Source organism: Belonocnema kinseyi, chromosome 6 (assembly GCF_010883055.1).
Source record: "Belonocnema kinseyi isolate 2016_QV_RU_SX_M_011 chromosome 6, B_treatae_v1, whole genome shotgun sequence".
Lineage (NCBI taxonomy): Eukaryota > Metazoa > Arthropoda > Insecta > Hymenoptera > Cynipidae > Belonocnema > Belonocnema kinseyi.
Genome location: NC_046662.1, coordinates 76,827,935 through 76,853,884, shown reverse-complemented (window position 1 = coordinate 76,853,884; position 25,950 = coordinate 76,827,935). Strand labels below are relative to the sequence as shown.

At 29.5% G+C, this 25,950-nt stretch overlaps 1 protein-coding gene across 1 annotated transcript in view; it reads right to left on the bottom strand.

The window, feature by feature from the left end:
* LOC117174699 (trace amine-associated receptor 9) overlaps window positions 1-25,950 on the bottom strand; it is a 123,951-nt gene that overhangs the window by 12,195 nt on the left and 85,806 nt on the right. The window contains exon 6 of the mRNA XM_033364007.1: window positions 4,115-4,369. Within this exon, the coding sequence (XP_033219898.1) occupies window positions 4,115-4,369 (255 nt within the window). The remainder of the gene's footprint in view (window positions 1-4,114; window positions 4,370-25,950) is intronic.

Below are 25,950 nucleotides of genomic sequence, written 5' to 3'. Positions count from 1 at the left end.
TTGACAAAAAAAAGAACCATTAACAACAAATTTCATTGTAGGCGTCGCGACTAGAAAGAATAAGTATGCACACATATTCATATACACACAGAAAAATACACATATGCATACACACACACACACATATATATATATATATATACATACATATACATCCCTTCTTGTGTGTTTATTTTAGGCCTATATCTTTGAATTTACAATAAAAAGCGACTCCAAAACTTAAATAAGTACGATATCTGAAAATGAAAAAACGATTTTTGATTGACGTAGAGAGGATTTTGAAAAAGCATTTCAGATATAGACTAATGCACTGTTTAGGAGAGGAACGTCGTTACCCGGCTAAAACGAGATTTACTCCATAGTCCATCACCACCACAACTCTTTGTCAGTGGTTAGACTGGATATTTCTGTTTTTTTTCTTCATATTTTTTGCACTCTCGGCCTTTCATCGACAGCTAAGAGGATCGGTAAAGTCAAGATGAACGTACCGTCAAGGGGCGAAATTGGATAGAAATGGCGAGAATAGAGGTAACACGAGAAACCATCAAACTGAAGCGTAATATCGAAAGCCTTAGAGTTAGATTAAAGATGGTAAAGATAGAGTCGGGAAATATGATTGAGGAGGAAAATTTTAAATGTTGTAGGTGCTATATAATTTTTATAATTTGCTAACTCCGAATACAAGCAACAGATGTCGCGCTAGGCGTCAGTAATTAAAATGATGAACAACAAATTGACCAAATTCACGTAAAAATTTATAATGTATAGAAAACGATTAATAAGTCGAAAAAATGCCCTACCACCTCCAGCCCAAGACGGGCCCAGTCTCAAAGTTTCACTGTACCTACTTACTTCTTATTTATGTAAAACCTCTTCAAATCAGTGAAGAGACTGCTTACAAATCATATTTAGCAGAGCGCAAGATTTTTTTAAACTTGTTTATTTTTATATTAACAAATTACTTAATGAAAGTGCTACTGCAAGATTAAGAATACATGGAGGCTTTATTTTGCAATTTTTTAGTTACGGATATACGTAAAAACAATGGTTTCTTCTTCACTAACATATTCTAAATAAATTGTTAACTTCATCAACAAATTGAATTAAAATAGGATATCTCAGCCATTTCGCACTCTAAACACTTTGTTCCATAATGGATTAAAAATTAGAGCGCAAATAATAATGCGCTGATGACCAGAATACAATTTAGATCAGATTTTGTACCTACGAAAACTTGGCACGCGAGTTAGCACCTTTTCATTTGGTATCTTCGAGATGCAACCTTGTCATTTGGACACTTCGAAAACGCAATGCATATCTTAGCTATTGCGTGAACTGAAAATTTCGTTTCTTTAGAAAAATTAAACACAAATTTTAATTAAAAATTAATATTTCATAAAATTTTCCAATTCATTAAATAAATTCGATGGAAAAATAAATTTTTTTGGCAATATTCAACCTGCAGATTTCGCTTTTTTAACTGAATAAATTTGCTTCGCTTATAATGATTTACTAACCAAGAAACATTTTTGTTTATAAACATTTTTATAAACAAATTCGCATCTAGACTACTCCTCAACAAAATAATATTGTTTTTTATAACAAACCTAACTGTTAGTGTTTTAAGAAGAACCTTATTTATTAGAAGACTGTGTCCGGCAATAATATTTGTTATTTATTTTAATCAATTTTATATTCAAGTACAAATTTTTGTCATCTTTTAACCAGAATTTTATTTTTTCAAAAGAATAAGCTTTATGTATCTTGAGAAATACTTCCCATGTGATACTTCAGAAAAGAACAATAATTTTTAATTTTAGAAAAAAATTTATAAACCAACTCACAACTTGACTACTTTTCAACAAATTAATTAAGTTTTTGCACGCAATAGACTACTAATGACTTAAAAAAGTCCCTACCCAGACAACAATTCGTACGACGCATGTCATCCACATTGTGTGATTCTCATGCAATGCGTGCGAGAATGCATGCATGTCACCAGCATCGAATGATGATCACTTAGGTGCGAGCGTTATGAGTCGCATTTCGACATCACGGAACATAGACACGTGCTGCGAGCTTTATGAGACGTATTTCGTCATCATGAAGATGCATGATAAATGAATTGTTTGACAAACGTTTATTTTTCATACATACTGCTAATTAACAAACTTAAGTATTTTGAACGACGTACCATACAAAGATAAAAAGAATTTCCAAAGTATGTTCAATTATTTTAAATTTCTAACGTCATCATAATTATCAATTATTTATGTAGGTATTTTCATATTTACTCGCCTATATACTAAACAAAAATTGCTTACAAATTTATTGATGAGTTTAATTTATTTTTCAACTTGTTTAAAACATTAAGAATATTATAAATTGAAGAATGTCAATGATTGTAGTCCTCAATAAATTTGGGGTGAAATAATTTTTTTCTTCACACCTTAATTTCTAATCTGCTGTTTTGATAGTTTCTAAGTTCAAAAATAAGTTCAAGTAAGTTCATTGTTATATATATATATATTAGAGCTGCCTAACGTAGGCATTTTTGAAAAACTTGTTGTTTAAATATAAGAACATTGTGATGACGTTTTGAAAATAAACATTTTATAAAATATATTTGTTTCCCCCTTTTTTACTAAAGAAATAAAGAATATTTGTACGTCCAAAATAATTAAAAGGGATCACTTTGAAGGTTTTGTAGATAACGGATATTTTCTACTTGAAAGTGACCTTCATCTGCGACCGAAACAGTGGCAGTTTTCATTTCGGACGTTTAATAATATTATATAATTGATTATTTTTAGAGTATAAATAATCACGATATGCGAGCAATATGCGTATCACTTGATGACTCATGACATGCGAGCGATATACGACTCAACTCACAACTGATGGTACATATGCCTGCGCGGGTGAGTTCATTCTGTGCGTGTTGGTCGGCACGGCTTGTGTGCGTAATGCGTCGCACATTGCTCATATTTTGTTATCTGGGTATTTATTAGAAAACATAAGTTTTTATTTAATTAAATGAATTCTATGAAAAATATATATTTTGTTAATTTTGAACCATTAGATGTGGGTTGTTAACGTAATAGTCTCTTAGTAACTAGACAACAAACTTCTCGTATGTTGTTTTATCAATGATCTAAAAATGTTCCTTTGCAAATAATTTTACGAAAAACTCTGCGATTTTATCATTCATTACGCGTTCGTCTGGATGTTGCGGTCTTCTAATCTTTACTATTTTTATTTCTTTATCAATTTATTTAAATAAATAAAAAATATAGTTGCCTGACAAAGACTCCTAATAAGTAAGGTTCATTTTGAGTCATTGTCAGAAGATTCAGAAGAAAGCGACAACCGTTTGTTAACAAGAAGTCAATTTGTGAATTTGTTTATAAAATATTTATTAATTATTTTAAATTTATTTGGTTGAAAAACGGATATCTTTCAATTGAAAATTGACGAAAAGTTTTATTTTTATATCAAATTTATTTAAACAATTACCAGCAGTTATCAGGTATTAAAAAAGCTAACATATAATTTTTGTTACGAAATTAAGATTTAATTCGGAATTTTTAAATGAAAAATTAAACTTTGTTTTTACGCATATCTAAAGCAAAGAATAAAAAAAATGAAGTTTTCAAGTATTTTGAATCTTGAAGTAGCACTTTTACTGATTATTTTGTTAATATAAAAAATAATTTTTTTATTATGTAAGCTTATTAATATTATTCATAACTAGTGTATTTACAGATATCATGATTTTTACATTCATATAAATGCTTGTAAAGAAAGGAATCGTTCCAGAAAAAAAGTTTTAATGTCAACTTTAATGGTCAATACAATTTTTTTAAACAATTGGCTTACACAAATCTATTATAAATTTAATAAGCTTTAAATTATAAAAAATGTCTAAATGGAATCATAAGTACTTATAAAATTGTGAGGGGATTGAAGGGAGGGATATTATAATAAAGGGAGTGATGGGATAAGAAGTAGGGGAAATAGGAGAGTTAATGAAAGTGTTTATAGGCTCAGAAACTCTTTTTTCCAGGGGCGTGGTTCCTACTTTTACTAATTAATGATTGAATAGCATTGATACCTTCGTGTAGAAAATCTCTTTCGAAATCCGTCGAAAGTGATTGTTGAGCAACCAGTAGAGGAAGGGATTCCAGAAGCTGTTCGAGAGAGCAAGCCACGTTGCCAGGAACTCGAGGAACGGTGGAGGCTTACTTCCGGTACAGGCTACCACAACTTCCTGAATAGTCCATGGTGTGACCATCACGATGAAACCCAAACTCATCGCTGCCATTGTTCGTGAAGCAGAGGTCGACAAGCGTCTCTCGTGGGCCACGTACTGAAACTAATCGAAACATTAAAACTGAAAACCAAATTTTTTTCACTCTTCAAAGTTTTTTAGACTGCGTTTAGTGGGTTTGGAAAAAAAGTTTTCTTGAATGAACAAAAATTGTGTCAAGTAAATCAAACCAGTTTGCTATAATCAAAAAACGGTTTGGGTTGATTAGTTTTGTTTATTTTACCAAATATTTTGGCATTTTGACTAAATTATTTTGTTGAATCCACCAAATAATTAATAGTCTGATAAATAAATGAAATCTTACTAACGTTTCTTCTTTTTAAAGTTTTAAGCGATTTATATAAAAGGGAATTCACAGATTTGTGTGGTGGAAAGTTTTTTCGTGCAGAGACGCTATATATGTATACTTCCATATGAGATTATGAGTTTTCTGAAATAGACTGTAGTTTGTATACTTTTTATATTAATTCTTAGCAGATTTTTATATTATTCATTCCAATTCTGATTATCCTATAATAATGTTTACTCTAATAATTTTCTACAATGAATTTCCTATAATCCATGGAATCTTTTTTAATCCCATGCAATCTCGAATTATTACAAACCAGTGTACATAAAGATCCGCATCATTAACCCCTCGGTTTGATTCGACCAAATATTTTTCCAAGTAATGATAAACTGAAAGGTGTTATTAAAGAACTAGCTAACCACCATTTTTACGGAAACGGGTTCAGTGCATCACAGACTCTTGAAAAATCAAATACTCATTGTGTTAAAACTATTTGTTTTAAATCTCATTTTGTAACATGATAATTAACAAAAAAATTCAAGTTAAATATTCTCTTTAATTTGTTTAAAATCTTCACGTAGCAATAATTTTTTATTCTTTTTATCTTCAACATTTCTTGAAATTATAACCACTTATTAAAAAATATAAATAATTCTCTTCTTTTTATATGCTTTTCAGTGAAAAATCTTCTGTCACAGTGCGATATCGTCGCACGAAATCTTTATTTTCTTAGAATAGAATAATTTTTTGAACCAAAAATTTTATTTTTTCACTCAGCACATTTTCTAACCGCATTGCAGTGTCACTTAAAATTGTTAACTTTTACATATATTTCCTAGAAACACAAAAAAAAAGTAATTCACATTCTTTTCCCTTGATTGTAAGAAATTTTATCATGGGATCGGACTTTTCTATTATCTTTAGACGGAGACTAAGATTTTACAGACCGTTTTTTCTCTCACATAAAGTTTTTTTATTTCATTGTTTATTTATGTTTGTACTGATATCTTTTAACTACCTATTCTAGAATTTTTAAAAATATTTTATAAACATTTTTTAAGCAATTTTATGGAGTTTTGTTGTATACATACTTTTTCACGAAATTATTTGAACTGATAATTTTATTTAACTCGTTATCCTGTTCCCACTCGATGCTAACGAATTTTGAAGAAGCCTTTCAGTGAGGATATAACGAAGCTCCTAGTCTATGTAAGAAAGCTTTATATCGCAAAACGGTTTTGGATTAACTACGCGCCGTTCGTCGCCATACACTTAACCTATATTGTCTAGAATACTGGAAAATATGATAGTATAGTATGAGGGAAGTTAACGACCTCTGATTCACGGTCGATTACCAAATAGTGGGGTGAATTGTTTTGCTGTTTAGAATATTTTTCAATTTAGAAAATAAGCAATTCGCATACAAAAATAATATTGCAAGTTCAAATATTTTAACAATATTATAATCTAAGATTCTTTCATTCTATCGAGAATAAAAATCACTGGTTATTGTTTATACACTTTAATCATATTGATTGAATTTTACAAAATCATTCAGCATAATTTTCAAATTAATCACTTTAGTTTTAAGACCCTAGTTTAATAATACTTTAATTTGCAAATGAAGTTTTGAATGACTTACCTTTACGTGTTCTTTTTGTTTACTTAAAGAAAAACTTAGTTTTTTTTTCTTTAAATACATGAAACTTAAAAAATCAACTGTTTATTATTTATTCGTAATAATAAGCATTCAGTAGGTTTTGAACAAATACTTTCTTCTGTATGACCTTCCTATTGAAGCTAAGAATCATTAATGGCATAGAAGAATTATTGATAATTTGACTATGAATATTATTGTACATTTTAATTTATTGCCATAATGATTCAGTCATTTCAAATTGAAATCTGTATGAATTAATAATAGTTAATAGTTCAAATATTGAAAATGTCAGGACATACATTCGATATGAAAAATCATGATAGTCTTATATTTAGTAATTTTATATTTGGATATTTTAAATTGTTTGGTTTCGATTTTAGATAGTTTTACACCTAATAATGTCTAATATGATTATTCGAAATTATTTGTTTTCAGTTTTAAACATAGAAAATAGTCTGTGTTTGTAATTGAACACTCTGGAATTAAATGCCTCGAGATTAATTCAAAACAATGCAAAATTAAGAAAATAACTTTTCAGATTTAAGCTCTAACAATTAGATGATTTTAGAACTAGCCGGGGTATGCAAGATCTCGCGGGATCGCAAGCTCGACCCGACTCGAGCAACCTTTATATTTGTGTTTCGGGCCGAAAAAAGCTCGCGGACTGTACAAGCTATAAGTCTGAAAAAAGCTCGTGGGCTGAAAAACCCGGTGCCCGTAAAAAGCTCGCGGACTAAAAAAACTCGTGCGGCTCGCAGGGCACGTAAAACTTGCAGTGCACCACAGGAAAACACATTTGCTATGAAAATATGACTTTTTATCAATTTTGCGTCAAAGAAAAAAGTAATATTTTGAAATGTTGCTTTGAGAAATCTCCTTTTGATTAAATTTCTTTCAACTTCGATAAAAAAAACTTTTTAAGTCGAATGGAAATTGAAAGGTATAATTATTTTCAAAGTATAAACTGTTGAAAAGGGATGAGGAATAAAATTTATTCCCTTCCTTAAAGTTTAATTTTTAAACGCTTATAAATAAAAAAAATTTTATTTTGAACTGTACAAATGACAGTTAATTTATTGTTTTCATCTTGGAGATATTTCCTCAATCAATTTTAATGTGAAATTACTTTAAAATATTCAATTTCATTTAAAATTTTTAATTGTCAACTTTAAACGCTTCGCCTGGAAGAATTTTTTAAAATGAAAAGTTAAAAATTTTTAACGATTTTATTTATAAATTATACAGGTTTAATTCATTTTCAATCTAAATATTCTATTTTTCAAAATTCTAATATATAATAATTCTATTTTGAACATTTTTTAATTGTTCTTTTATTGAAATTTGAATTTAAAATCGTTTACTTTCGAGATTCGCCATTTGAAAATGAACTAGTTAATTTCTGAATGCTTTGCATGAGAAATGATATAAATGCACATTTTTCTAATGAAAGTGTGCTAGTAAATGTATAAAACCTAATAAAATTGATTGAGGTTTTACAAATTGTAAGGCATATTATACGTTTAAAAATGTTTTAATCAGGTGTGTACGTTGAGTAGAAAATATAATAATATCAAGATTAATAGGTCTAAATAAACTACGGCTCAAAATTGTATTTCCACTCACAAAAGTCAGATTCGAAACACGCTTGTCTAAGGAAGTAAATAACTATGCGAAAAATTGAGTTAGAAATATTGAGAAAAAAACCTTTAGAAATGATTTTTAATGTAGCGTTGATTAAGTCCTACTTAAAGTATTTACGATAAATAGGTGTCGAGATAGTATGTAAGCAAGAACAACCAATTTTCCGTTTTTAACCAGTTTTTGATTATCAACTTTCGCTCTTTGCACGCTTCACGGAGGACAATACAAAAATTGAACTTTGCTTAATTGACATCTGGAATATCCGCTCCAACACCGAATTTCGACAACATCCATAAAATGTTCTTATTGTAGTTTGAAAAAAGATCCTCTAAAAAAAAATTCCCAGAAAAGAAAAAAATGTTTGGACGAAAATAAAAAAGAATAATGAGCAGGCAACCAAAACAATCCCCTTCATTCTCTTTTTTTATTTCTTTTGTCATCTTTATTTTTTTTTAATTAGAAATTCAAATTTATTCTTAAAACAAACCTTTCTCTTTTGCTCCCCTGGGAATCAAGCCACAGAACTTCTGATTTCCAGTCAGGTGCTTTTCCATGAAACTATCCATTTTGTCTTATTAAGGGCATGTGACACAGCTAAATCCCTATATTACTAAACTCACTTTTTCAGTTCATTGTATGTTTTTTTGAACCTAAGAACTTTTTTTGTAAATAAAATATCGAGTTGAAACTTTGGAAAATGTATTAGAGTACAATAAAGTACGTTTAGGTACAGCATTTTGGTAGGAACTTGACTGAAAATTATTTTATCTTTTATCTGAACCTCGACATTTTTTGAACTTTCCATCTTTTTTTATACACAAAATATCGGTCTCAAACTTTGAGAAACGCAAGAGCCGAAAGAAAACTCCGTTTAAGTACAAATCTTAATAATAAAAGATGTAAAAAAAAAATTTAACTATCAATTCCATCGGAATCAGCCGGTAACGTTGTACACGAAAATACGAACCCTGAGGGTCACTAGACGAGGCTCTAGAGGGTTCGTATTTTCGTGTACAACGTTACCGGCTGATGCCGATGGAATTGATAGTTAAAAAATTTTTTTTTAGGTACCAAAATGCAGTACCTAAACGTACTTTATTGTACTCTTAATACATTTTCCAAAGTTTCAGCTCGATATTTTATTTATAAAAAAAGTTCTTAGGTTTAAAAAAACATTCAGTGAACTGAAAAAGTGAGGTCGGTAATATAGGTATTTAGCTGTGTCACATGCCCTTAAGACGTTAAGCATTTTCTGTTATTGAAGATTCTTAACTTGATCGATATTGTGGATTTTGAGCCTCCATGGTTTGGAGGGTTACCTACTGTATGTAAAGTACCATTCGTTACTGTTCCTACCTGCTCAAACTTTTCTTACCTTGATAAGGGTCAAAGATATTATAAACGTAGATGCGGTGCGGGCTTAGTTGCCCGCCATAAATATAGACGGCGCGTCCGTCGAAAGAAGTCACTTCCCCTCTACACACCGCTACCCGTAGATAGCCCCATGAAGTCCCATCGATATATTTTGCCAACAGCCACTTGGGGCGCTGTAAGCAACTCTCAGTAGGCCCCTCGACTTAGCTCGGACAAGAACCATTTGGATTGAAAGTAAATTGCCAATTAAAACATTTTTACATTTATAACCTTGCAAAACATGGTTATTTTAATAAATACCACAAATAAAAGTCGATGAGTACTTTATATTACGTTTTCATATATTTTCCACTAATTCTAAAATTATTACTTATAATTTTCATTCTATATATTGTCTATATATAGTTCTTTAATATTACTGATTTTTTATTTTTGTGGCAAACAAAATTAGAGGAACCGAATTTCACTGGCATATTCATGACAAATATCATGTTCCATAAAATATATTTTAAAATAAACTTTAAATAATTATAATTACTACAGTTTACTCGAAATATATATAATTCAAATTATTTTTTAAGTTTTTCAGAACTTTTAAATATATTGATAATGATTCCCATTTTGTCGTAAAATTGATGTAAAATTCTGCAAAAAAATGCCTCAAAATCTTCCAGAGTTTTTTACAATTTTATAAATCTTTTAAATTTTTTAAAATATTTTCGACACTGCAAACTTCACGAAATTATAAAATGCTGAAACCTGAAAATCCCGAATTTAAAAATTCTAGAATAATGAAATTCTGGACAGTTTACAATGTTATGGATTTTGAAAATTCCTGAATAATAAAACTCCAGGCTGAATGCTGTCTAATGATAAAATATACAAACTAGAAAATTCCCGAATTGCAGAAATTGAGAAAACAGTTTTGTGGTCCATATTATTTATTTATTACAAATACAATAATCAAATATTTTTATTATAGAAATTTTGTTTAATGTTGAATTTTGTTAAATTATTGTTTTAATTTAAAATAACAATAATTGTCTAAAAATGTGATACACACATAAATTTAAAAACACGAGAGCTTCAATTTAAACAAACTTTGCAGGATTCAATTCAGATTAATTTAACGCGACTTTTATTTTTATTTTTTTAAATAATAATTTTATTTTTGCGAGCGTTTTCTGTAATGTACAAAAATACAATGCACATTTTGAAACCACTTTTTTCATGCAGAAATACATTTGTTCAATTATTGTTCTTTTAAATTCTAACAATAATTTTTAGAAACTTTAAACATCAAAAAAGTTTTTTCATTGGTGTAAGTATTTTATTATTCTATTGAAAAAATATTTTTTAACAAACTATTTTTTAATTGTTCAAATTAGGGAGTTATCTAGCCCGGATATTGTATAAATCGGAAATTTTCTGTCGGCAATTCTCAAATTCGGTAAGATTGTAAATTGTCGAGAATTTTCCAATTCGGAACTTTTATATTTCGACAATGTTATAATTTCGGAATTTTTACAGTCATGTGGGAATTTTATTTTTCGGAAAAAGCGACTGAAAAATCCGGAAAAATAAAATTCCCGACAATGTAAAATGCGTAAATTGCAAATAACCAAAGAATAAAATTTCCGAAATGATAAAAGTCCCGAAATATAAAAGTCGCATTAAAGAATTCACGAAAAATAAAATTCCGGACAATAAAATATTACTGAATTTGAAAAATGCCTAAAGAAAATGGCTGAATTATAAAATGTCCGAACTGAAAAATTCATGAATTTAAACAATTCAAAAAATTGTTTATTAAATATTATTTCTTTATTGAAAATACAATAGTCAAATATATGTTTCTGTATGAGATTTTTTTTTGAAAATGTGCATAGTATTTGAAAAAAAATATAAAAAATTTCTAAAAAAATCGAATTTTTTAGTAATAAACAAAAAAATATAAATAAGTTTTGATATAAATCGTTGTTGAATTGAATCCTGCAAAGTTTATTCCAAAAATGTTATTGTGTAGGTACGAAGAAAATTTAGGCAGAACATTTTTTTCTTTCAAAGCGCACATATTTTTTAATACAATTTTTATAAGATTATTATTCAGGTGTCGGAGATCATATTTTTTGGGATTTTTCATTCATCCCTTTCGGGATTTTTTCAGTGGTGCCATATTTTTATACCTCCTCTTAAAATTATGTAACTTTTCAAAATAAAAAGCCAACATTTCAAAACATTTTAAAATCATCAAAAGTATCAATTCTCTTTTAAATTATTTCAAATCTTTTTAAATTATTAAAAAAAATTGTCGTAACTTTTAAATGACCTTTAGACTGATTCCCATTTTTCCTAACATTATTGTAAAATCCTGCACACAAACTTGTTTTAAGAGCTTCCAGATTTTTTCTAATATTGTAAATCTTTTGAAATGTTTTGAAATATTTTTAAACATTCTGTTTGAGTTATGCACTTTTTCGAAATAAAAAATCATTTTAAATCTACCAAGAAATTTTATTTATTTCTTTCCTAATATTTGAAAATTCTTGAGAAGCTCCAAATTTCGTTCTTTTCTTTGAAACATTCAGAAACCTCCAGGTTATTTGATTTTTTTCTAAATTAATGATTACTTAACTGTTCTTTAAGAATCAAAATGAAATACTTTAACCTTCGAAATACAAATAAAAAATAAAACAGTTATAATTGTAACATTCAAAGTTCAAATTTGTCTCTCTAAAATGGGAACAATTCATTTCAAAATTGTTTACTATTGAAAATTGTTTTTTTTTAAATTTCCAAACCAAATAGATTAAAAATGGAATATTTTGTACTGAAATAATACTTCAAAAAGATTTCGAAATTGAATGAAGGTGTTTATTTAAGAAGCCATTAATTCGAACGTTTACACTTGTGTCAGTATTAAGGCTTTCGAATTAAATTAGTTCAAATTTTAGCGTTCAAATATGTAAATTATATCATTTTGAACAGATCTCAAATCATCTTGTAAAATCAATCACTGTTAAATTTTTAATACTCCAACTGCAGTTCAATTTTCAAATTTACTTTCATTTCCCGATTTGTCCCGGTCGCGAGTCTAGCTCAATATTTAGAACAACTTTCATTTTTTTGAAATTTTAATTTTTCGGTTGTAACTTACGGGAAAATGATTTTATTCTTTGAAAGATTTTCTACAAATCTTGTTGATAATTTTTACATTCTCATCCGAAATGAGAAGGTATTAGTTTTTTTTATGAAAAATGACTTTTTCTTATTTAATCAAATGTCGACGTTTTGAGGTCCCTTGAGTCAGAAAAACAAGTTGTTACGTCGGGGTCTGTTTGTCTGTCCGGCGTCGTCGTTGTTGTCTGTATACCGGATAACTTTCGAAAGACTGGTCTGATTGAATTGGGCTTTGACTTTGATAACCTTTTTTGGTAAAATCAAAATTACCAAGGATGAAGGATTTTCAAAATTCAAAAAACCAAACGAAAATGGACATTTGAATCAAAAACAGCTTGATATGGAAAAAAGTCAAGAGGCAAAAAACGCTACTTTTTCAAGGCCCCATGTTTATTTGATCACATTCTCATCCGTAATGAGGAGAGTTTTATGCGAAAAATGACTTTCGCGAATTTCATGAAATTTCGACATTTTGAGGCTCCTTGAGCCAGAAAAACAAGTTTTTACATCGGAATCTGTCTGTCTCTCTAGCGTCTACGTCGTCGTTCTTATTGATGTTGAGGTTGTCTGTATATCGGATAACTTTCGAAAAAAAAGTCGGATTGGATTGTGCTTTGACAGACAGATTTTTTATTTTAAGAATTGTATGTAAAAATTGTACTATTTTTGTTTTTATAACAAATATTTTTCTTCAATTAAATTGTTGCAATAAAAGTGTTTCGAAGATTTTTTTTTAAAATATTTCGGGGAATAAAATTAGCATTTATAGGTCGACAAAGGTTTGTTTTCTTTACCAAATTTGGCTTTCGTCTAAATTTTTCCAGTCGTTTTTACGCTAGTACAATTTACGTTTGTATCTCGGGCGAAGAGATCCATTCTATTGTTTGACCAACATTCTTTGTAAGTCAATATTTTTCACAGAAAATTACCCCGAGTGATCTTCAATTATAATTTTATAAATGTGAAAACACCACATTTCAATGTTTTATATGAAAAACATAATCCCTGAGTGACAGAACGAAATCGGAAACAATAAGAGTTAATTTATTCAGGAACAAGCTTTTTGAACAAAAATGACCTTGAGTGAACCTTTAATTTTAATTTTGTTAATTTTTACAAAAATCAGGCGTTAAAAAAGTTTTTAAAAGAGTTTTAAAAACCTTAAAAAAGGTCAGAGGTTTCAATAGTTCAATATATATGATAGAACCTCTATAAATTTGAAATTAGTGTATAGTTTTTCATGTTTTAGTTACAATTATTCAATTTTAGAAGTTATAAATTACAATCTTGACAAATAAATAAAATGTTTTAATTAATTGATATTTAAAACAAAAAACTTTGTGTACTTAAATTTAAATGCAGCTGCAAACATTGAATTTGAAATGCGTTGAATTCAAGGTATATTTTAAAAAGAAAACTGAAAGCAGAGGATCCACTTTCAAAAGAAGCGGAAGAAAGTGACTCACTGGATTGCAAATAAACATGGAAAATGGTGTGTTTTCGCATTTTTTAATTTTAAAATTAAACTTATTCGCGCTGTAACAATTTCGAATCCCATAATGTTATTTTTGACCTAACAATTAGTGTTGTGTAAATTGTATTGGCATCTTAAAAGAGTATAAATAGTTTTTAAATTAGTGTTTAAATTTTCGAAAGTTTACCCTTTTTACATACCTAGATGTCAAAAAAGCCTACCCAATTTTTCCCAATTTTAATCACTTATTTTCTAAGAGAAAATCACCCCCGTTTGTCACCAGTCACTGAAATGGATCAGAACAAAATCGCCAAGACCCAAGAATAAAAATTTGATGTACAACGAATTTTTAAATTTTTAATTGAGATTATCTTTAACTTTGTCATATCAAAAATTTCCATACACATTTCTTTTTATTAATACTGTAGGAAAAAATCAAGAAGATCGAGCGCTGAAATTATAATTAGAGCAAATTTTCTGTAATTCTATGGGGACGGCTGAAATATCCCGAAAAATAAAATTCCCGACTCGGTGAAACTCTCTGTCCTGAATAATAAAATTGCAATACTAATAAAATTGCAAAACTAATAAAATTCCTGGACAGTTTATACAATTAACGAATTTGAAAATTCCCAAATAATAAAACTCTCAAAATAAAATTGTTTCTTAATCAATATTAATTATTTATTAAAAATACGAGAATAAAATATTTTTATCAAATATATTTTTGTTTAATATTTAAAGTGTTAAAAATTATTGTTTGAATTAAAAATTAAAATTATACGAAAATTTTACCGACAAATTAATATAAAAAAACACGTGTTTTTTAATAAAAATTTCGAAATATGTTTTGTTTTAATGATTTTAAATTTAAATAATAATATTCAAACAGTTCAAACATTAAAAAGTTGTTTCTTTGGTATAAATATTTGATTATTTCAATTAAAAAATATATTTGTCAAAGAAAAACGTTTTCAGCACTTGTTTATCTCGAAATTTCTTTCTATAATAGTTTTTTAAAAATTAAAAATATGATTTTTCAATAAATTTTTTTTTATAGAATTAAAAAAATGACTGTACCGAAAACCTGAATCAGGCTTCGGATCTGAAAAAATTCAGTGATTTACATACATGTCAAACTTTTCTAACCTCAAAAAATCTTTCTACGGCCTTACCGTCAAATTTTACGAAGAATCAGAAAATAGGAATTCGACTTCGTAGTACGGTGAGAGCAGCACCTCGATAGGGCAGAAAATGTCATGTCCTATATATATATAATTCCCCACTCTGACGTCCCGTACCGCATCTACGTTCATAATATCTTTGCAAGGGTGCTGTGTACGTACCGAAAAGTTGGTGAATATTATTTATAAATGTTTTTTTATTATGATTTGATAATATTAGAAATAAAAAAGACGAAAGAAATAAAAAAAGTGAAGGAAGGGGACTTGGTTGGTTGTCTCCTGATTTTTCTGTCCTCTTTTTTATTTTTGTCTAAAAAATTTTTTCTTTCCTGGGAATATTTTTAAAGATGTATCATATTCAAAATGTCCTAAAAGATACTTTTTTGAGGCTATATATGATAAAATGGAGAGATGGAAATAAAAGAAATACGTGAGCTGCCCAATAAAGCTCTGGGTTTATGAAAGCTCCTAAAACTTTTGTAGTCGATACAATACGTTGTTACCCATAGCTTTTCTGTAGCACTTGTTCATCGACAACTTCCTGTCCCTTGCCCTCAAATCTTTACATTCACACCTCTCTTAAATCTGTGCATACATGAGAACACATTCAGAAGATATTTCAGCATCCATTGACCTACATTTTCACTGACGTAGGTCATGAAGGGACTTTCTTATAAATAAGTTGCTTGCAACGTCTTCTATTATCGTCGAAGATGGCTTTCAGATTGCTAGTTTTTCACACAAGGGTGTGGAAAATGAAAATGAAAGGCGAACTTTGAAAAGAGAAGTCTCTTTTTACTTCTCTTTTCAAAGTTCGCCTTTCATTTTCATATTTCATTTTCCACAGCCTTGTGTGAAAAACTAGCATTCACTAATTAGCATTCACTAATCTTGTTCACTAAGTTCTATTATATATTTACAGTTACATTACTCTAGTTGACCTTCAATTAATCCTATTAATAAGGTTTCAAAAACATTAATTGAATATATCAGGTATGAGTTAATTATGCTTCCTCATAAAGGACGTTTTATTATGACCTGAACTTCAAAATCTACTTTTTGACATAATTTGATTTAATTTGAGCCCAGGAGCTCGAAAATACCATATTCTTTAATTTCCGTTCGTATGTGTGTATGTTTTAACTTTTTTTTGTTCATCATGTCTCGAAAAATAAAAAAGCAATGCGATCACGACATTTGGAAGAATTGTAGCTCCAACTGATATCCAGTCCTCATAGGATTTTAAACTAGATCAGCCATTTAGAAATGGCTTTTCTTAGTTAAGGAAATTTAAAAGAAAAATTTTACCTTGTTTATAGGAGAAAAACTTTTATTTTTAATTTAAAATACGATAATGTATTAATATATGATTACGTATGTGTGTATGTATGTATGTATGCATGTCTATACATATGATTATGTATGTAGATAATGTAATCAATTTAAAATATGATATGCAGCATATTAATTCGCATCTTTAAGATGCATTAATCGACCTATTGTTGAACCTATTATAACCCACCGGTGCCGTTTTGCGAAGTTACGAAAATACCTTCTATGACCTCTTATCATCTAGAAAAACCGCTTGATACATTTAAAAATATATTGTTTATCTTGTTGATATGAGGGGATTTTTTTATCGTTAGGAACATAACAGCAATGTACGAGGTGCATTCAAAAAATAAGGTGACTTTATGGTTTTCTCAAAAAATATTCATTTATTCCTCATTATTTATGTTGTCCCCTTCAAAGTAATCCCCCTCAGATATAATACACTTGTGCCAACGCTTTTTTCCAATCATCGAAGCACTTCTGATAATCATTTTGTGGTATAGCCTTGAGTTCTTTCAGCGATGCAGTTTTTATCTCCTCAATCGTTGAAAATCGATGTCCTTTCATGGGTCTCTTCAGTTTTGGGAAAAGAAACAAGTCACTGGGGACCAAATCCGGTGAATATGGAGGCTGGGGCATGACTGTGGTGCTGTTTTTGGTCGGATCTTTTGATCAAAATTAAGCAGTTTTGGAACAAATGTCGCTGACACACGTCTTATGCCCAAAACGTCCGAAAAGATAGCATGGCATGAGCCAACCGATATGCCAACTCTCGGCCTTCTTGGAACTGCTTCTACCACTTATACATATTTTTCTTACTCAGAGTAGACTCACCGTATGCAACTGTCAACATTTCGAGAGTTTTAGAGCACTGGATTCCATTTTTCACACAAAATTTAATGCAAATTCTTGGCTCCATTTTTCCGAAAAAAGAAAATCGCCGAGCACACCAAACCCTTCTAACCTTTTACGCCTCTGCCAGAAAAACAACACGAGCTATATGGTCAAAACTGTAAACATATGATCGTGAAGAGTGTACCAATACAACAAAACAAAAAATTTAAAACTTGAATGTACGTAGCCCGCGAAAATTGAAAAGTCACCTTACTTTTTGAACACACCTCGTATATTGCATTTGGCACAAAATTTTTGGTTGTCTTTGGGATTTCTTGGTGCCCACTGCACTGATATAATAATCGGTGTCTTCGAGACGCATCAATGGCCCCAGAAGAACCTTTCATTGTGTATTAACTACCAATATCGTTTTAAGAATTGAAAACGAAATTATTGAACTTTTGTATGAGAATGTGAACTCTAATTTTCTGAAAATAATTTTTTTCTTTTGTTAGGGAAAAATCTCTCTCTTTGAAGAAGCAAATATATTTGATACCTACGAGGAAGCAAAGTGCTCATGAAATAAGCACAAATAATATCACAGCCAACATGAATAAGCCGATATAACTTGGCAACGGTATTTTATTTATTAAGTTATTATGCCTCATAATAATTCTGGTATAGTATATAAAACCGACGAGAATGGAAATGGGGGTAACTCGTTTCGGAATTTCTGGTTCAAATAAATTTCCCTAGAGAATTAAGGGAAACACGTTATACCAGTAAAAAAATAGGAGGAAAATCCAACCCATGCTAGTCTTTCTACCAACTTCACAATTGCAAAAACTACATTTGCCAATCCCATCGTTTCCCACGACTCTTTTCATTTTGAGTAACTGATCTTTTCTTACATTTGATATCTCTAAGAATGAAGGTACCAAGAAATCGTCTAGATTTTTAGTTAAATAAACGGAACTCCAAAGATTTCTCTAAGGGGTAATAACTCAATCAAATAGAAGAAGAAGTGCGAACTTTAAAAGTTGAAATATTGGGACTGCTACAGAATACGAATTCCGCAATTTTCTCACTTTCACTGACTTTGCCCTGACAATTTTTTCATTTTTCCTGATCATTCTATATTATTATTTCCAGTAATTAAATTGTCTTAAAGATGCGAGATCAATAATTTGGATACAGAAAAGAAGGTTTTGTTTTTAAATTTATTCTGAACGTTTTTCATGACAATTTTCATATAAAATTTTATAATGGGTCATCCACATCTTACTTAAGACGATTTAGGGGTGGGGTGGGGTGGCGGAAAATTTAAAGATCTTACGTAACGAAAATTTTTATAACGAAATAGTTAATCCACATATATTTCAACTTAAAAGTTTTTCATTTTTAAGAAAATAGATCAACTTTTAACCAAAACAAAATTTAATGACATGATAGTGGATTTTTAACCAAAAAGATAACTTTTCAACGAAGAAGAATAATTTTCCACGAAGAAAGATGAATTTTTAACAAAATACATGAAGTTTCAAATGAAAAAGATAACTTTGTGGCTAAACAAATTTTTTTCTCGGAGATGAATTTTCAACAAGGTATATGAATTTTCAACTAAATAGTTGAGTTTTTTACTCAAAAAGATAAATTTTAAACAAAAAATAAAATAATAAATTTTACATTTAAAAACAAAAATTGTCAGCAAGAAAAAAGGGAAACGTCAAAAAAATGGTTAAATTTTTAACAGAAAAGATGAATCTCCAACCAAAGAAAAAGCATGAATTCTGAAAAGGCTAATAGTTCTTATTTCCAACGAATTTTTTTCAATCAAATGCAGTTGAATTCAACAAAAAACACGATTTCGAAATAGACTATATGAATCTGCAAACAAAACAATTTCCTTTGAACAAGAAGACGAATTTGCAACAAAAGAGGTGAATTTTTAAACAACATACGTTTTTAAATAATACAGAAAAAAATTAATCCAAAATATTAATTTTTCGAACAAATATATTGAATTCTAATGTCAAAAAGACTAAAAATATACAGAAAAGTTGAGTTTTAAATCAAAACATATTAATTTTCCATCCGAAAAATCTATTTTTTAACGTTAAGAAGGCAACTTTTAAACAAAATAAATGAATTTTCAATTAAAAATGATAAAATATAAAGACAAAAGATCAATTTTAAACCAACCAGATTAATTTTCTACAAAAAGATGAATTTTATAAGTTGAATGTTTATTTCTAACATATTCTTGAATTTTCAAGCTATAAAAAAAAAAAATTTGCTCAAAAAAGTTGAATTTCACAGGCCAACATGGTTTTGTTCTTGAAAAGTGGAGGGTCATTTACAAAGTAATTTTTTACGTAGAATCCGAATCAGGAGTCAGCATTGGTCCATCATGTCAGTATTTTAAGATATTTGAGGTTATGCACCCAAAAAAATTGCGTTTTTTACTACTTTTGAGGTTATTCACAGAAGACACCAAATGTTTTGAGATTTCAACAATCCCGAACACCCCGAAGTACAAATCTTCAAGAGAAAACAACCAGTAGAAAATCTCTGCCTCAAAGTATTTAAAGCAAATGCTCAAGACATAATGGGACATATCTCGTAATTTCAAATTTGGCGTAACTTGCTCAAAAAAATGGTAATTGAATAAAAAATGTTGTGTCTTCTGTACATAACCTCAAAAGTAGACCATCCACTTGCCAACAACTGACATGACCCCATTATTTGTAGGCCTGTGTTTTCATTTCATTAAAAAATACATGAATTCGCATCGAAAAATATAAATTTTTAGACATAAATGGCATATTCATATTTTCAGTTACGAAAATTAAATTTGAATCATTAAAAAAAATTGCAACAAGATAGTTAGATTTTCAACCAAAAAAAAATTTCTAGTAAAAAAAAATTTTGTTATTAAGATGTTGAATTTTCATGTTCAAAGACAAAATACAAAACTACAAAACTGTTTAAATGCAAATCCAAAAATATACATTTTGAACAAAAAAGTTAGTTTGAAAGCAAGAATTTTTTACCAAAATAGTCAAATTTACAACAAAAAAAGACGAATTTTAACCAAAAATACTTACTTTCAATTATCTGTAATCCGCAACACGAAAAAATTAATTTTCAAAACAAAAAATAACGAATTTTCAACAATATCGTTCAATTTTCAACCAGGAAACATATTTTATCTATAAAAGCATAAAAATTTATTCAAAATAAAAAAAGTTGAATGTTCAACCAAAAATATTAATTATTATACTACAATGATAGAATTTTCAACCGAAAAAGGAGATTCTTGACCTAATTAAATCAATTTTTAAATAAAAAATGATCAATTTTTAACAAAAAAAGTTAATTTCCAAGCATATACTTGATTTTTTAAATCAGAATCATCCAATTTGCCACAGAAAAATGCGAGTTCTCAACAAAACAGTTTAATTTTCAACCCAAAAGTATGATTTTTCCAACAAAAATGTTTAATTTCGAACAAAATAGTGAAATTTTTAGCCATATAATTAAAATTTAAGCCATAGTGTAAATTAGAAAACAGAAAAATTATAAAATAAAAAATTTACCTGTTAAAGTTACTTGTTATCAAAATATTTTCTTTTTCAAATCTAATTGCATTAGGCTCGACATTTGCTTAATTAACAGAATTTATGTGTATGTTCGTTCCCTAAGTGTACAAAATCTTAGTAAGAAATTAGGGGATGAGGGTGGAAAAGTTTAGAAAAACGCCTTGTAGAATTTCTGAACGACCTCTCAGCTTCATCAGGGTTTTCTCTGATATTCATGGACTTCCCATGAAAAGTTTAAAATTTTCTAGCTTTTCCTAGCTTTCCAGAATTTCCTGACCTGTAGTAACCCTGAATATTTTTTGCTGAAGGTTCGTGATAGAAATAAAACCGCAATAACATTAAATTCTATTGTTAAAATAATGGTGTAGCAAATCGAGTTAAACATGAATTTGAGATGAGCGAGACGAGAAACCATTTCGGATATAAAAGACGATTATAGACACAATGAGGTCGCTCTGATCGATGTAGCAATAGCATTGCCTTGAATATTGACATACATATTCGCGCAGCTGTTTTCAATCGCACCAGCTTTATAATGCAGAACCAAGGGGAAAAAGAAACTAAGAGAAATCATTTAAATTGAGTGCTGCAGATATGAATAAAAAAGTCGTTTTTGGTTCGAGAAATAATAAGAATTCTAGTGATATAATTATATTATATACCTACTACCCCGAGTAAAAATGCTTCGACTTGAGTTAGACTCGAATTCCCCCAATCAAGACATGCTGAAGTCGAAAAGTTCGAATTGAGAATTTCTCAGTTTTGAGACGGAGCCAGACTTCAATTGATGCTTTGGAGACAAGTTGCTATGTCTTCACGACATAAATTTATCTCTTGAGTCGAATTTTGATGACTTCAACACGAAGGGTTTATAACTTTGAGTATATGGCACTCTTAACAAAAAGGGAAATTCTGACTGTCATAAAAACCAATATCATTTATGAGCCGAAAAAGGTTCGGATTGACGCAAGTTTACGCCAAGCATCCCAGCCAAGACAAGGCTCGTCTTGAGACAAGCAAACTTCTTCTTAGCCAAGACAAGGCTCGACGAAGGCCTATGTCACGACTCAGTTTTGAGACGCAAGCCAGACATCGATGTCTTGGACAAGAACTCAAGGCATAACCAAGTCCAACTCAAATCGAAGAATTTTTACTTGGGACACTACATTATACTTTATGTAGACCTATATCACAAATCGTAGCCCAATTCATTGGCATATTAAATATAAATATTAAATTTATAAGCTTTCGCTTTTATAAAGGCCCACAAGTTGTGATAACCTTCCCTGCACTCCAGTAATTTGTGAAGTTTTTGGAGAATAAATTTTTGTGCGAATTTATTTAAGAGTCACCAAAAATAACGTTAAACGATTTGTTTGAAGGTGTGGCTATTTGTAAAATGCTATTGTTTCTTACGAATTACTAAAGAAACTTTCAACCAAGTCGTTCAAATTCCAACTAAAAAAATGTATCAGCTGGTATTTTAGTCAAGAAAATATTTTTATTTAAAATTAAAAACAGTTCCTTTTAACCAAAGCGGACGAACTTATAATAAAATAGGTTAATTCTTAAACGAACAAAAATTAATTTTGAAACAAAAAGTTCCATTTTTTACAAAAAAAAATCAAGTTTCTACTAAAAGAGATGAATTTTGAAATTAAAATTATAATTGGGTTGAAAATTTATATATTTTTTAACAAACAAATTTACTAAACAAATATGTTATTCGAGCATCTGTCGATGAAAATTTTTTTTTATATCAGTCTTTTTAATTGGAAAGTTATTGATAATTGCCGCAACATTCAAAATTAGCTGATAAATTTGATGATTTATTTAAAGAAATTCAATGAACAATGCATTATTTGGTCATTTCTATATGGTAATACTCGTCTTTTTCAATGTAGTGTTTTTATTAAGGTGCACCATAATAATTCAGCTTGGATTTTTTGCGATTCTGAGGCTATGACAAAACAAATGACGATAACACTGATATGATACTGTTTCTTCATTTTTCTCACATCTTTGGCAATCGTGTCAGGCAGAAATCATTTTTATTTTTCTGTACTACAAAATAAAACAGAAAGAATCATCGTCAAAGACAGTAACTTAAATTTGTCTCTGTTTTAACAACATATTGTACTAGACTAATACGGTACTGCTGTTCAAAAGTCAGTCATAGGTGAATATCAAATTCCTTTATAAGAAATTTATTCTACGAATTTTGAAGCATCTAATATTGCCTTTTGGTCTTTTACGGAATTAAAGTTTATGTTCTTGTTCTTTTGTTCGTGTTAATTATTATTTTCCAAAAGAAAGAGTTTCTTGGCTATGTTTAGTCCTTAGTTGTAAATAATAAATTCTCAAAAAACTTACCTTTTTGTCACTTTAATGTTGTATAAATTTCAAAGATGTAAGCTTTAAATGTTACAAATAGAGTTTTAAGTTATTTGCTGATAAAAAATTCCAGTAAAGACCTAAATATTTTAGTGGATCACATTTGCTCGACAAATTCGTTGGACAGTAAACAAAAAAATGTGGTACATGAAAAATTGTTGCGATACTTTATGTCAAATTTTGAAAAGAATGGAAGAATTCATTTTACCATTTTCACATTTGAAAATTCCTTTCTGAGCAATTTGTGCTCAGACGGGTGAAAAAACTTGGTTAAGGAAATAAAAAATTTGATCACCGAAAGTGATAAAGATATTGAATGTCCTTCTGCTGAAGATAGCATGGAAATAACGGAGACTGGTGTTGCAGTTGATTTACAAAAATTGTGTGATCACAGAGTGAGGCGTGTGTTCGAAATCGCGAATCTTTTTCCACTTGATTTGGTAAAACAAAAGAACGTCTTGCAATAAAATGTCTCTACAAATATGATTGTGATGGCGCATTTGACCAAAGTCGGTTTAATTAGAAATTTAGTACAGAAGAAATGTCTGATGTAGGTATATTCATGATGCCAATAGTACCACTGGGCATGCATACAATCTCTTCCAAAAGCGACTGTAAGAAATGTTCAGAATATGCAGAACCGATAACATTTCGGAAAAATGAAAGTCCTGGATCTACCAGACAACTCTATTTACAACAAGAATCAAGGTTCCCAATAGCGGTTGCACAATAATAGTCACCCATGAGCTTGTCTTCACTATGCTATATGGAAAGGTTTGTCAACATCTTTCCGAAACTCCTTCAACTGCCACATGCTGCATTTGTGGTGCAAGACCATCTTAAATGAACCACTTGCAGAACCTTGCAAGTAGACCAGAGAAAAAAAGAGAATTTTCAATTAGGTCATTCAAGGTTGCATGCGTGTATTCACATTATGGAATGTTTTCTGCATATAGGATATCGTCTAAGCTTATGTAAATGGCAAGCGAAACGGAAAGTGAGAAAACGCAGGTAAAAATTAAAAAAACAGAATTCAAAAAGAATTTTTCAATAAAATGAGACTTATCGTAGATATTCTAAAACATGGCTCGGGAACTTGAAACACGGGAAATACTGCAAGGGGTTTTTGCAATATCCTGAATTGAGTTTTGAAATTACTGGTGTTAGCAAACAGTTAATTTATAATTTCAGCATGATTTTGTAAGCAATAGCTTCAGGAGAGGTGATTGATACTGTTAAATTTGAACACTATTGTCGAAAAACAGCGAAGCTTTACATTACTCTCTACAGTTGGTATCATCTTCCAGTAACGGGTCACAAAATCCTTCTTCTACGTGCTGAAATTATCGAATAATTTTTTCTTCCTATTGAAGAATTAACAGAGAAAGCTCAAGAAGCGACTATTGAAATCTTTAAACATGTCCGAGAATTCAACACTCGAAAATGTAGCAGAGAAGCTACTAATATAGATCGTGGGCGCAAAATGTTAATTTCCACTGATCCAAAAATAGTATATCATAGAGAAGAATGAAAGAAAAAGGTCATTCTACTCGATTCTGAAGCTACAGCCTTATTAAAAGAATGAAAGTAACGAAAAACTTAAACTGAAAGGACTGAGATAGAAAAAAAAAAGAATTTTTCCCTCGACAAAATGCCTCAATTATGCATTTTTTTAAATTAAGTTTTTTGTTTAAATCATAAGACTGTTTAAAAAATTATGAATTGTGCTGACGTTATCATGAAGTTCCTAATTCAAAAAGTTGACATCGAAAAAAATGAATTTTTCTGGTAACAAATGTCTGAATAATGCATTTGTTTCTTACATTTGTTTAAGAGAAATTTTTTTTAATATAATATTTTTCCATTCAAATCTCTTGCAATAAAACTTGAAGAAATGTATAATTATGGAAAATCGTAGGAAGCGTTTTTCAACAAATCATTTGCTTATCCATTATTTTTTGTTTATTGTCTAATACTGGAACATCTGTAACTAATGTTACTCTATGCAACTTAGGCGAGTTTAAAAATGTTCCTGTTATTGACGAGCACCGGGAAATTCAAATAGAAAAAATTGACATTTTTTTCGTCACATTTGTTTAATTATAAAAAAAATGGTAACCTAATTCAAAAATCAGCCTAAAAATGCACTTAGAAACCTTATCAGTTCAAATCGGTCAATATTTGTGGGCTGTACGTTATTTTGAACAAAAAAATTATTTTTTCTACTGTGCGCGGGTTCGAGAGAGGCTTAATCAGCCATGCGTGATCATCAGCAGCAATATAGGGACAGCGCGTGTACTAATACGCGTCTGGTGCGTGATAATATTGATTCCAATTGGAAATGATTTACACGGACAATATTAACTTGGTGCTTGTGAATTCTCTTTTGTTAAAGCTCCTTGGGCTTTAACGAACACATTCTCATGGAGTTTATCCCTGAATTTTTTTTTCATTCCCATAAATGTTTATTATTATAATTCGTAACTTGCATTGGTATTAAAACAGACGAAGATTCATTGTCCATTTTGAAAAAAATGCGCATTCTTTTAAAAAAAATTTTATTAAACGTTTTATTGCAACTTTTGTCGTTTTTCCATAAACTGAATTTACTCTATTCCAATGTTTTCTTTAAACTTCTAAATTACGACACACACAT